General features: G+C 35.9%; 2 protein-coding genes across 9 annotated transcripts; one reads left to right on the top strand and one right to left on the bottom strand.

The window, feature by feature from the left end:
- The first annotated feature begins 258 nt into the window (after positions 1-258).
- Positions 259-5,815, top strand: LOC133676416 (OVARIAN TUMOR DOMAIN-containing deubiquitinating enzyme 10). 8 transcript variants are annotated; one of them, XM_062098059.1, is made up of 12 exons: positions 259-470; positions 603-646; positions 863-1,229; positions 1,321-1,481; positions 2,691-2,764; positions 2,976-3,030; positions 3,390-3,464; positions 3,585-3,658; positions 3,746-3,812; positions 4,087-4,171; positions 4,942-4,998; positions 5,269-5,815. In XM_062098059.1, the coding sequence occupies exons 3-12, from the start codon at positions 902-904 to the stop codon at positions 5,325-5,327; spliced, it is 1,035 nt and encodes a 344-aa protein (XP_061954043.1). In that variant the 5' UTR covers positions 259-470; positions 603-646; positions 863-901; the 3' UTR covers positions 5,328-5,815. The 8 variants fall into 8 exon arrangements, 6 of the variants coding, with proteins under 6 accessions (XP_061954043.1, XP_061954042.1, XP_061954038.1 ...); XM_062098058.1 differs by having other exon boundaries at positions 260-470; positions 880-1,229; XR_009835603.1 differs by lacking the exon at positions 259-470 and having other exon boundaries at positions 477-646; positions 5,269-5,400; positions 5,541-5,815.
- An 819-nt stretch (positions 5,816-6,634) lies between these two features.
- LOC133677533 (transcription factor PCF1-like) lies at positions 6,635-7,237 on the bottom strand. Its single transcript, XM_062099612.1, has one exon. It carries the CDS (start codon positions 7,235-7,237, stop codon positions 6,635-6,637), a length of 603 nt encoding a protein of 200 aa, XP_061955596.1.
- Between the last annotated feature and the right edge of the window lie 6,362 nt (positions 7,238-13,599).

The raw sequence follows: 13,599 nt of genomic DNA on the forward strand, positions 1-13,599 counted from the left end.
CAAAATTCTTGACAAGGAAAGGTAACAGAATTCATTACTATGACCATTACTCATTCAATGGGCATAGCAGCCAAATTATACCAAGACCATTCAAAAAATCAATCTACAAGACAAATAATTCTTTATCCATTTTTCCAGTTTTCACTTGTATGATTCATCTTTGATTATTATTTTTTTATTTTCTCATGTTTAGGTATATATAATTGTCATATGCCTCTACACAGATGAAATCTATCTTTTGTACATCGGAATAAGAGGGATTTATAATAATTTTATTAAAAAGTGAATCTGAACCGTACAATATATGCACTGTGATCCCTCCCCTACTGATCAAATGGTAAAGAAAATGCCCGTTGAAGAGTAAAAAAAAAAAAAAAGACTTCCACTGGAAGGAAATCCAGACCATTGATCTACACCATACAGTACTTGATTCGAGAAAAAGGTTCGACATTGAACAGTCGCGGCTAACAGTATGTATAAACACATAAAAATGCGCTTCTTTCCTATTTATTTATTTACTTTATGTTGTTCAAATCAAATGTTTGATACTCCTCTCTCTCCTTCGCTTGTTCTCTGGCTGTCTCCTCTATTGCACTTCACAGAAACTTGTCTGTCTCCGTGTGTGTCTTTCCCTTCTCTTAATCAGGTTCGTACTTTAATGTTTGATGATTTGCTGTTTTGATTCGATTTAATGTTTGATGATTTGCTGTGATTTCCTTTTTTTTTTTTTAAGATAATCATGTTATTATGTTCGAATCTTATTGTCTGCTAAAATAGACAAAAAAAAAGTTAATTAAAAGATTTGTGTTTTAAATGATTTTGAGTTATTTTGCAAAGAGGGATGGTATAAATTTGAATTCAGGTTTCGTTTTTGAGCAGGGGAGATTGGTTTGGTAGAGAGATGGTTATTTACGAGCAAGATTCGGATGTTATTCAATGGGGTCTTCGTCTTCTTGATGGGGACCCACCCTATTATTCTGGGTACTATGGTGATGCCATCATACAGAGTGATGATGGATATCATGGACATTATGTGCGGGATCATTATGATATTTCGGATTGCAGCCATGTAGAGAGCGATGAGATGATTGCGCGCACCTTGCAAGAAGAGTTTTCGCAGCTTGCCGTTACTGAAGCTACTGAATATTCACATGGTGGAGAAGAACATTTACACACTTCCGTTGATGAGCATCCTTGGCAATGTACACCCACTAGGAACTACTGTTCAGGTTTATGATTAAGCTGATCCTTTTGCTTCTTTTCATTTTTGCGGCTCCAAATTTCTTATGTTGGTTGCACTTGCTGTTGTTCTATGTGCAGACAATGAATGTAGTCATGAAGAATCAGATGATGCAGTACCCTCTAGTTCATGCTCAAGTCCTGCTAATGGAGAAGAGTATTCCTACTCACCAGAATCTAATGATGATTATGAGCTGGATGATGAAGTAGGCAAGAGGTTGAATCAGTTGATCCCAATCCGTGTAAGTTCAGCTGCTTTAGATCATCATGGTCTTTTATTTCTGTTGGTCGGGGAGAGTGAGAGGCTTCAGTCATGTTTTATGTTTTTCAGGAATGGGGGATATTATTCCAAATGAAATTTAATTTTAACTTTATTTAATTAATTTTACTTGTCTTAGGGTTGTAGTACTACCAAATAACATGTAATCCGTGTAAGTTCAGCTGCTTTAGATCATCATGGTCTTTTATTTCTGTTGGTCGGGGAGAGTGAGAGGCTTCAGTCATGTTTTATGTTTTTCAGGAATGGGGGATATTATTCCAAATGAAATTTAATTTTAACTTTATTTAATTAATTTTACTTGTCTTAGGGTTGTAGTACTACCAAATAACATGTAAAAGAAGTAATGTTTTCCACTGAATATAAAATATCTCCTTTCTTGTGGAGTTTTAATTCCTATTATTGAGAAAGCAAACTACATCTAACAAGGAATGGAATAGGATGCTCATTCTATTCTCAATCCCAAGTGAACTGAACATGGTCACCAATTACCGTTTTAATGTCAATGTGATGGCATTAAAGTAGTTAGTTAATTCAGGAAAAGTAGCTAGTGTTCTTTTTAGCCATATATTCAAGTACGGATGGCAGACAGAGTTGGGGTGCATCTTTGTTACGCTTCTGGACTCTCACTCCTCTAATGACACTGCATCATATATCTAGTAATGCTTTCTGAGTGGCATTTTTGAAACTTTTACTTTCAAGTTCAGGATAATTGAGTGTTTTACAGTTTAATGTTTCCAGCACTGAACGTCAGACAAAATAGTGCATACTTTAGTAACTATCTCTGGACAGGCTGCCATGACAACCAATGCAATCTGTACTTCTTTATTGTGAGAGGAAATTTACACGTGTTTGAACACAATTAAGCATGGTTGGTAATGTTGGTCTTCTATTGTGCAACTCAGATGGTATCTGATTAAGTTCAGGGTAATGTGCATCATAGCAATTACATGTTAGCATCTAGTGGTTCTCATTTGTATCGCAATATCCTGGGGTTGTTTATCAAATGATACTTCCTGTTGACAATCTTTATCATTTGTAGTTTTCTTGTACAACTCGGGTAGAACTAGCTTGGTGAAAAATAGAGTGGGTGCATCCATGCATGTGCTTGCTAACATGTCCCATACTGTTGGTTTTGCTTATCACCTGCCAAAATTTCCTTTCTTCTGCACAGCATGTTCCTAGAATTAATGGAGAAATACCGTCAATTGATGAAGCAACCTCGGATCATGAAAGGCTTCTGAACAGGTACTGTGCACAGATATTTATTGCTGCAGATAAAGAAATTTCTATTTTTCCCCCTTTTGTCATATTTGGAGTTAGTTAAGTTAATGCTTTCTATTATGATTATTACTGTAACGTGGCTATCATTTTTCCTTTTCAAACTCTCTTTCTTTTTCTTTCCCTTTCACCTTGGAATATACTGTATGCTATTAAATTATTGTTCTCACTAAACCAGACTGCAGTTATTTGGCTTTGATGAACTTAAGGTTCAAGGAGATGGAAACTGTCAGGTTAGTTTTTCCCCTTCTGTTTCTTTTTTAGTATCTTCACCATGAGTTTCTCTATGACATGTTTTCTTGAATAGATCATTATTAGGGTTTTCTTGAAGATGGCCCCTAAAGGTACACATCAATACCAATAAATGTGAGGTCTTCACTTCCATAATTGAGTAAAGTGCTATACGTAATTTGTAGCTGCTAATTATGGATATCAAAACCATCCATGGATTGATATTTACAAATGCCCTTAGGCATATTGAAAAAACCCTTACGAGTATTGTTGCTGTGTTGATCCTGCTTGACAAAGTGCTTATTGACAAATAAATGATGACATGCTAATATTTACTTTTTAAAACTTTCTCATTCTCCAGTTCCGTGCTTTATCCGATCAAATATATAATACACCTGATCGCCACAAAACTGTAAGACGACAGGTTGTGTATCAGGTTTGTTGTATTCTCTACCATATTATTAGTGGTTGCAGTTGAGTTTGTTGAGTTGTAATGTAAATATCTACATCTCATTGATCTTGATACATTTTTGTTACATTGATCTGTAATCACCAGCTTAAATCTCACCCAGAGATATATGAGGGATATGTTCCCATGGAGTATGGTGAATATTTGAGGAAAATGTCAAGGTAATAACAGAACTCTTTGCTTTTTCTGTTTCATAAACTTTAAAGAATCTTGTGTGGTTATTCTAATATGCAAATACCCCCTTTGAGTTTGGATGATGATTCCAGGAGTGGTGAGTGGGGTGATCATGTGACATTGCAAGCAGCCGCGGATTCGGTATGGATATGACTACGGGTCTTTCTTTCTTTCTTTCTTTCCTTCTCTCTCTCTCTCTCTATGTTTTTTTTTTTTTTTGAAGGGGGGGTGGGGTGCTGTTTGAGTTGTGTTCTCATTATAGTTTACTTGAATCTGGTGAAACCCTACCCCTATTCCTCAGTTTCACCATAGCAATGTTCTTTCTTAGAGCTTTATGCTGAGTTTTATTTTGTAAGACAAATGTCAAGTCTCTGCAATTTTTCCATGGCTTATACCCTTGGGTATTTTATTGTAGTATGGTGTGAAAATACTCGTTATGACTTCTTTCAAGGACACATGTTACATAGAGATTCTTCCTGTCAGCCAAAAGCCAAAAGGAGGTAAATTGGGTTTGTTTCTGTTGTCCTGAAAAATTTAAGTTACTTTTCCTTTATCTTAACCGTCACCCTTCCTTTTTAGGATCTTGTTTCCATGATCATATTTTTTTCAAGTTTCTATAATATATTGTTGATAATCAGTTATGGTAATAAATATTGATTGTTTGATTGCAAGCTTGATATTCTTACCACTGCCTGATAAAATGTAAAAAAAAAGGAGTTTTTTGTTTTGTTGAACCTTCTGTATCTGACGTTTTTCCTCCATGCTTTTCATAACCTTCAACGATTAGTGAATTGCTTTTCTCGTGTACTACTATAAAGAGAGATTATTGTTAGGTGCTTCAAAAGCACTACTCTCCCACTCACTTGAAAGTAGGACCTACATTGATGACCTCTCATGGGTCCCACCTTTATTGTTCTCACTAATCCACTGCAGTTATTTGCTCTGGGGGTAGCTAATAATTCTTCATGCAGAAGAATAGAAGTGCGAACTCTTATCCGATTGCTAGAATCGCTTCCTCTCTCTCTCTCTCTCTCTCTCGTTATATGCAGAAGCACCAAAGTAGAAACACTGAAATTGATCATAATGTGTGTTGTGATAAGTAATCCACATACAATGTAATTGATCTTAAATGATTGATGGCAACTGATATGGCATCTTCCCAGTCTGCAATTCTGACTATGTTCCCCTTCTTTTTCAAACAATAATAGTATCGCAATGATGTTAGTTTTAAGGTTGTGTTTTGATGAAGGATTTCTGGTTCCTTCTGCAGTCATTTTCTTGAGCTTTTGGGCTGAGGTACATTACAACTCCATCTATTTTCAAGGAGGTAATTATTGTTTCTTTGTTATGCTTTTGTCGGGCAAAGGGTATGAGTTAAAAATTAAGAAATGGGATGCTTTTGGCCATATTTGATGATAAACAGAACTGAGCTTCTTGTGACAGATAGTTGAACCGAATTTTTGGCAAGCCTAACTTTGGGTTTTTATCATTTTCTCCTTCAATGACGTGACAATAATTATGGTTTTATGTGCAAAGTCTAATTTGGAACTTTGCATAACATGGCAGCGAGAATAATTCATCTCGTCTTGCGTTACAGATACATCTAGTGAATTCAGAAAGAAGAAGAGGTGGTGGAGTTTCGGGAATAAGCACTAGATAAATTGCTGGTAATCTTGAGGACGCTCCATAGTCTTAGACATGCACATGCAGCCTCCTCGGTGTGGAACTTGTATTTTCTTTTTCTATAATTCTTAAGCGAAACTTGTTTGGATCGTTATTCTACAAGTGTATTTTATTTTTCTTGAAAAACTTTTATTCCTCTAAATTTTGCATGCTCTAAAATTGCATGCCAAATCTCTTAAATAACAGGGAAAATCAAAGAAGTACATCGTTTATTCTTTTGATGCAAGGAGACAGCAAGATGGATATTTCGGTGGAGCTTTAGATAAGTTGTTTGGTTGGGGCAGTTCACGTGTATCGATAGTGTGATTCTACTTTTCCTGAGAAGACTTCATGGTTCGTGACAGTCAAAATTCTAAAGTTGGTGTAAGAAATGCTCTGATACAGTGAAATAAGACATTATTATTGATTTGATTACGTTTTGTTCCCTTTATAATATATGATTGTAGATGATTAAGACTCAAGCGTGGCTTGATTTATCTTACGTCATAGAATTGTGGTATATTTATCTTACCAGGTGAAATGGATCTAGTTAGTGGCCCACAAGGATGGGGATGGTGAGTCTTGCATTTTTATGGGCGATAGGGTTTGAACTTTGAATATGTTTTCACAAGTTCTCTCTGTCAGGGAATCCCCATCAAATCATCTTGAATTTAGGAGAATGGACTACTAGTGCTCTTGCTCTCTTTTTTTCTTAATCAATCTCGTCATGTCCACATCAACGAATTTGGAAATCACTACGAAGAGTCTCGCTCCAGCTAATCCCGTGGATTCACTTAGTTTTTAAAGCTCCAAATCCAGGGAATATTAGCAAAGAACATTTCTATTTTCTACACATTCGCTGATCAAAATCATATTGGAGAAGGAAACTTAAAGCAGGGTTGGTAGCGAACCTTTACCAGGTGAAAAACCTCAGAAAGAATCTATTAGTGTTGACAATGTGGTAGGAAAAGAGAGAACAGTCTACATTACAACCAACAAGGAAACAATGGTCCACTCCAGTCTACAAATCTAGAGCAGTCAACACACTTGTTATTGGATTCTAACAAGTACTACAAATAATGTACAGCTGCTTCTTCCTTTCCAGTTCCAAGTTCTAGCCCCGCAAGAGAAACAGGAAAAAGAAGGCTGACTTGTGTTTTAATTAATTAAACACAAAAACAATAGGCCTCCCCACCCTAAAACCATAAGCCTTACTTGACGTTAGTAGTAGTACATAACCCTATCCATTGCTACTACCTGTGTGTGTTTTGATGCTAATTAGCAGTGACTTTGCACCCATTCTACATCTTATGCTCCCCAGTTAACTCCTGCTGACGACCCTCCTCCGCATCCACTGCCACAGTCGCCGCCATCGGCTGCAGCAACAAAGCAGTAAACGGCATGTGCCTGTAATCCAAGTCAAGCCGGCTGCTGGGTGCCGTCAACAGAGAGAACATATCGGGCCCTATACAGTTGACGGGGTGGACCTTGCAGGAAGCAGAAGCAGAAGGAGAAGAGGAGGAAATCGGGGTGGACCCGACGGTGGTGGAGATGGGGATGGAGGGGATAGTGCCGGTTCCGGTGGAAGCGATGATGGATGCCTCAGCGTGGCGAAGGAGCCACTCGATGGTCTCGCCATCGGAGCGGTGGCCGAGCTCACGGGTGAGCTGGAAGACACGGGCCGCTGTTAAAGCGGGCATCCGGACCCGCCTGCCACGGCCATGGACTTTGGTGTGGCGGTCTTTGGATTGAGAGGTAGTTGATTTGCGAGGGTGGGTCAGCTTAGATTGGGACCCACCAGTTGTGGGTGAGGGGACCACAGAGTTGTTGTTGTTAGGGCTTGGCTGTTGGTGTTGGCTGTTTGAGGTGGAGGAGAAGTTGTAGAGAACGGTTTCAGAAGCCATGAGGGTAGGGGTGAATAATGGGTTTTTGTGGAGTGATTTGAGGAGAGATTGAAGCTAGGGTTTGTGCAAGCGAAAGAAGAAGGGAAACAAATTAACAAACAAAGGTGACTCTGAATATGTCTGTGGTTTGACTCTATTGACCCTCCAAAGGAGAAGGGAATTTCTTATAATGCGGGGTCATAGTTGGCGGAGCCCACAAACAAGTCACACCTTATCTGGGATGGGGGACACTTAGACATGTCTTAGATGTATGGGATAAGCACATAGAAATTCTCAAAATCTCACGTGAGAGAGACATGAATAAAGAAATATGTTCAAAGGAATAAAAGCACCCACTGCTCTGCTATTGGATTAAGATTTTTCAAAATATAAAAACATTTATCTAGATTATGAATTTTTTTTATACTATCATTTTAAGCAAGTATAAAAACAACTTAAAATGATTGGTAAAAACAGTTTAATTTTAAAAAAATAGTTTGATCTTAAAAAAATATAATATGATATTTTTTATAGAAAAAATATTAAAATAATATATTAGATTGATCTAAACTTTACGGTTTAATACACCAAATCCATGACTAAGATCATGGTCTTTGCTAATATTTTTTTATTTAATTATACGATCATAAAAATAGATGTTTGTAAAATTAAGTATCAACTAAATATTGGATGTTTATTTAAGATCATAATAACTCTATAAAAAGTAAATAGAAATAAATTATAAAGATTAATTCAGAATTAATCAAATAGTAAAGAATAAAATTTAAAAAATAAAAAATTCAACATAATTTCTGCTGAAAAAAACCATTTGGACACATGTATCTTTTTAAGAAAGTTCATGTGGGCTTGCATGTTGATGTTTTATAAAAAAAAATTTAGTAATTATAAACCTTTTTTTTATTACCAATTGTTATTTGCATTTTACCTTTTTATTACTATTTAAGATCAGGATAATAATTATCACAGGTTGTAGAATCTCTAAAAAACATTTCAAGAGGTTGATGTTGATGCGAACCTCGTGATTATGCAATCCACATATAAAGACACTAATTCCCGGAAAATCAAGTAAATCAGGTTTGATAGGAGTGTGACATAAAGATAACTTATACCTAGTGATACCGATCAGCCCAACACCAAGCGTAATCATGCCAATGACCCATTGGAGGTGCCAATTGGGTCAATCACAAGAGCTAGGGCAAAGAAGCTTAAAGAAGCATTGAATGGGCTTGTTCAGAACATATGGAGCAAAATGGACCTAGATGGGCTTAAGACATTTAAGGAGCATGAAGGGTAGCCTTTAATCCATCTAGTTCAGGTCCAAGAAGAGCCCAATTCGTGTGGAACATGGGGATGTGTCCGGCCCAATACCAGCCTTGTTAGGCTTGTTTTTCCTAATGCTACAAGGATAAAAAGTCAGCAATTGATTCTCCTAATTAAGTAAGGAAGTTGGCCATATCTTATTCCTAAAGAGAGGAGGACTATTTAATGCTTTTCCTAACTTAGAAAGGAAAGTAATTAAATCAGCAACAAAGAAGGAAATTTGTTTTCTTATTTGTCAAAGTTAAACAAGGAAATCTAAGCTTATCAAGGACATCAAGGGGGGGCAGCAACACAAATTTTCCAAATCAGATTTGTCCTAGTTTATTTGGGACTTCTTAAGGGTGACAAATCTGATTCTAGCATATTTAGCATGATAATTTTTGGAATTTTATTATTTTTATTATTTTCTTCTTAGTTTTTGGGTTATTATTACTTATTTGGGTCAATTGTAAGTGGGCTTCATATAAGTCCACCTATGGGGGGTCCATTAGGGTTTTCTTAAGTCTAGAGTCAGTATAAATAAAGGCATAACCAAACATGTAAGGTTACGCAATTTTCAGATCAATAAACTTCATTGCTGCACTTATTGTGTGTTGGTGGGATAATCTCCCTTTCTTGGTTCTCTAAAGAACTGAAAACGATTTATCGAAGAACAACTGTCTTCGTGGCGTCATCCTTATACTTCTCGTTCGCGAATCAATATTCGTTGGGTAGGGGTCTCTGTTTTCAATAGTGCTGGTGCCTAGGTACAAGTTATCTTTGTGTCACACTCCTATCAAACCTGATTTACTTGGCTTTCCGGGAATTGGTTTCTTTGCGTGTGGGTTGCGTGACCACATGATCGCGAGGTTCGCATCACCTAGGCACCAGCACTATTGAAAATGAAAATCCTTACCCAACGAATATTGATTCGCAAACGAGAAGTATAAGGATGACGCCACGAAGACAATTGTTCTTTGATAAGTCGTTTTTCAGTTCTTTAAAGAACCATAGAAGAGAGATTATCTCACCAACACACGCACACACACAAAGTGTGATAAACAAGAAGTTTTATTAATCTAATTTACATGTCTGGTTATGCCTTTATTTATACTAACTCTAGACTTAAATAAACCCTAATGGACCCCTCTTAGGTGGACTTATATGAAGTCCACTTACAATTGATCCAAATAAGTAATAATAACCTAAAGACTAAGAAGAAAATAATAAAAATCCAAAAATTATTATCCTAAATATGCTAGAATCAGATTTGTCACCATTAAAAAGTCCCAAATAGACTAGAAAATCTGATATGAAGGTAGAATTAATTTTGAAGTCTTCTTTCCTTGTTGTAACTAGGATGAATAAGGAATTCTTTTAAGAAAAGGATTATGAAATATTTATAAATCCTTTCAACACTTGGAAAATATGTTGCAGTCTATTATAGATCTTTGTGGAACTAGGAGATTTCCAAAATAAATTGTCACATCTTTATAGGAAAAGGATCCTTGCCAAATAGGAAGTCCATAAGTCAAAAGGAAGTAAATAACAAAATTCGTACAGCCTGTTTTGACTTATATCGCATGTTCTTCTTAAACTCCGATTCATCTGAAACTTTACCTTACCTCTAAAAGTTTCATGTCAAATTTTAGCTCGATCCAACAGTTGGATTTAGAGTTATGCTCAATAGTGTAAAACTGGAAAATAGAAAATTTTACGCCAAAATCTGAATCTGACCTTACTTGGATCGTATCGAATGCTTTATTTTATTGCAAATATAAGTTATCTGACTGATTTTATCTCTATCCTATAAAATTTTATTCATACAATTTATTTAATAAAGTAATATCCAACGATTTTTTAATTTTTAATAATTTGTAAAACTTAAGAAGTGAGCCACGGAAAAAATTAACAGCATACATCAACTTAGTCATTTATGCCCAATTAATTAATAAAGTAATTATTATTTTTTGAAACAAAAAGAGGCAAACAATGCATTGCCTTTTATGTCAGATGACGAGTTGTTTTCCGATACTAAATATGGCCACCGTGATAGTAGCTAGAAAATTAGTGCTATGGTTTTGTGATTTAAAAAATTATTTTTCAATTATTTCTTGACTGAAAAAAACTTTAGAAGTTTAAGTAAATCTATTTATGGCATTAATTAATCAAAAAATAGGTGAAAAAAATAAAAAATTAACTCGAATTGAAAAAAGTTCGCAAGCCTATATTTACCCTCTCTTCCATGTTTATAGAAAAAAATTCATCACCATTGAATTACTCTCATTAAATGAAACTTGTTGACACAAAAAATGATTTTTTTGTGGTCTAATTTGGTGTCAACCTACAATTTTCTCACTCTTCAACCAGAATACGATAACTTTCTCTTTCTTCTTTCATTTCAGGGATTGAAATGTTAAGAAAATTATTTTTTTTATCAAAATTAAAATTATAAAAAATATAGGAATTGTATAGAAAGAAGACGGAAAGCTTCAGGATTAAAAATAACTTTTTCTTTGTTATAAAATCATGCATTGTATATGGATGTTTAGATGTTTTCCTACACCCCTTCTTTATTATGTTTATTCATCATTATCAAGTTCATTTGAATCTACATTTTCTTATGACCTTTAAGTTTACAAGTATTTATATACCTATGCTTATAAATAAGAGCATTATTAAGAGAATGGTAGACACATACATATAACTACAAATTTATATGAAATAAAAATACTCCATCTTCATCCCCTCTAATCTCCATTGTTCTTATATATTCTTTTTTTTTTGGTAAGTTGACGTAATGTTCTTCTTGATGTTCTTATATTCTATTTACTCTTTATTAATTATATTGTTTTTATTATTGTATGCTTCTTGATATATAGTTTTACAACACGTCATCAACACGAATTGCTCCTCGCTTTCATCTTGAAGCAGACAATCATATTTGGTAAGAAGTAGAAGCATGAATTTCTCCTTGTTTTCGTCTTGAAGTAGATAATCATATTTGGTTTGTTGATAAGAAGTATAAGGTATGTTTTTCTATTGTTGTTGTATGTTATGCATTCTGTTTTGAGATCAAGTATATAAGATGGAAACATGTGACAAAATCTTAAGATTATTTTCAAGTGTAACAAAGTCAGATACTGATCTTCGTGTTATGTTTATATTTTATCAATATTTTCTATGTTTTAAAATCTATCTTTATATTCCAAGTTATATATATATATATATATAACCAAATTTCTAATGATATTGATATTCTTTTTATGTGAGCCATATTGAAAAGTTTCAATTCCTGCTTTAGCTTTCTTAATTTGCAACACAGCTGATACATTGGACAACCCCCCGAATTCTGATCCCATACCTTCTTCACCAAGGGCATGAACTCGTCATGATCCATCCACATATCGAAGAATCTGAATGGTTTCTTTATGTTCTGATCATTGCCAATAACCTTTACCACCATAGGAGAATGGTCTGACATACCCGAAGGCAAAAATCTCGCTTCCGATAATGGAAAGTTCAGATTCCACTTCTCATTAACAAGTACTCTATCTAGTTTCCGCATGATCAGATTCTCAGGACATTGGTTCGACCAAGTATAATGCATTCCTGAATACCGAAGATCATCATCTACTTTCGCTTCTCGAATACATGTATCCAATCTGTCCATGGTACCAGCCCACGTAGTAGACCCTCCTAACCTGTCCGACTGGTTGCGGATAACATTAAAGTCACCCATAAGAATCCACGGGGTTGACTCCCATCCATCACTACGACTCACTATATCAGCCCATAATGCCTCACGTAATGAAGCATTGTTGTCTCCATAAATAATTGAAGTATTGAAACTGATTTTGGTAGCTAATATAGTGACAGAAACATGAATAGCCTGGTCTGACATTCCAACAACATCCACCTTCACCGTATCAGCATTCCAACAAACCCAAATACGACCACGACAAGAGAAATCATAATTATACAAGAAGGACCAAGAACGCAGAAGAAGTTTAGAAACATTATCTTTATTCTTGTCTTTAACTCGAGTTTCAACCAAACCAAAAAAAGCTATCCTCTCTTGATGGATGAGTCTACGCAATTCTGAATGCTTTATAGGATCATTCAAACCTCTAATATTCCAACATCCAATAATCATAGGAAAATAGAGAGGAGTACAAACAACAACACAAAGATTACCTTGACGTGCCTCCTGGAGAGGAGCTAGATTTCTGATTCTTCTTTGAAGAGGCTTTTGAACCCCTTTTCTTTTTCTCTAGAGAGTCTCTAGCCTTAATAGCTAACTGATTAACAGTTTCCCTTTCGGTGGAATTCAGGGTTTGAGGGGTTGTCATGATATCGGTTGGTTCCCCATCTGTATCACCTCCCATTGCGTCCATATCTTGATCTAAAGCAGTACTTGCAGCCCCTTGCTCCTGTTTCATGTCTTCTCGTAAACTCTTCAAGACAAGAGGAGAGGAAGGATTTTCATCTTCATGACAACCAGCATTGCACACATCTGATGTCGCATGATCATTCATATTACAATCAGGCATATGTATAACATTTCAGATAGAGTTAAAGATGCAAAAAACGAAATGGATAAGGCTCAACAGGCTCTGCATACAGCGCATGAGAATCCAATTTTGCGCATGCGAGAAAGGGATGTTGTTCGTCTATACGCTTCTACCGTCAGGGCTGAAGAGAGTTTTTTCAAACAGAAGGCAAGGATACAATGGCTTAGCTTGGGGGATCAGAATACTAGCTACTTTCACAAATCAGTAAATGGAAGACAGAATAGAAATAAGCTTCTATCACTTACAAGGGAGGATGGAGAGGTTGTCGAAGGACACGAGGCAGTCAAATCAGAAGTAATTGCATACTTCCATCGTGTGTTAGGAGTGGATCAGATGCCTAGGGTTCTGAATGAGGAAGTGATGGACTCGGCAATTAACTTGAAACTGTCTTCAACGCAACAGCATCTACTCGCACAAGATGTAACAAGGGAGGAGATTAAGCATGCTATGTTTAGTTTGAAGAACAACAAAGCCCCTGGTCCGGATGGC

Source organism: Populus nigra, chromosome 17, assembly GCF_951802175.1.
Source record: "Populus nigra chromosome 17, ddPopNigr1.1, whole genome shotgun sequence".
NCBI classification, from domain to species: Eukaryota; Viridiplantae; Streptophyta; class Magnoliopsida; order Malpighiales; family Salicaceae; genus Populus; species Populus nigra.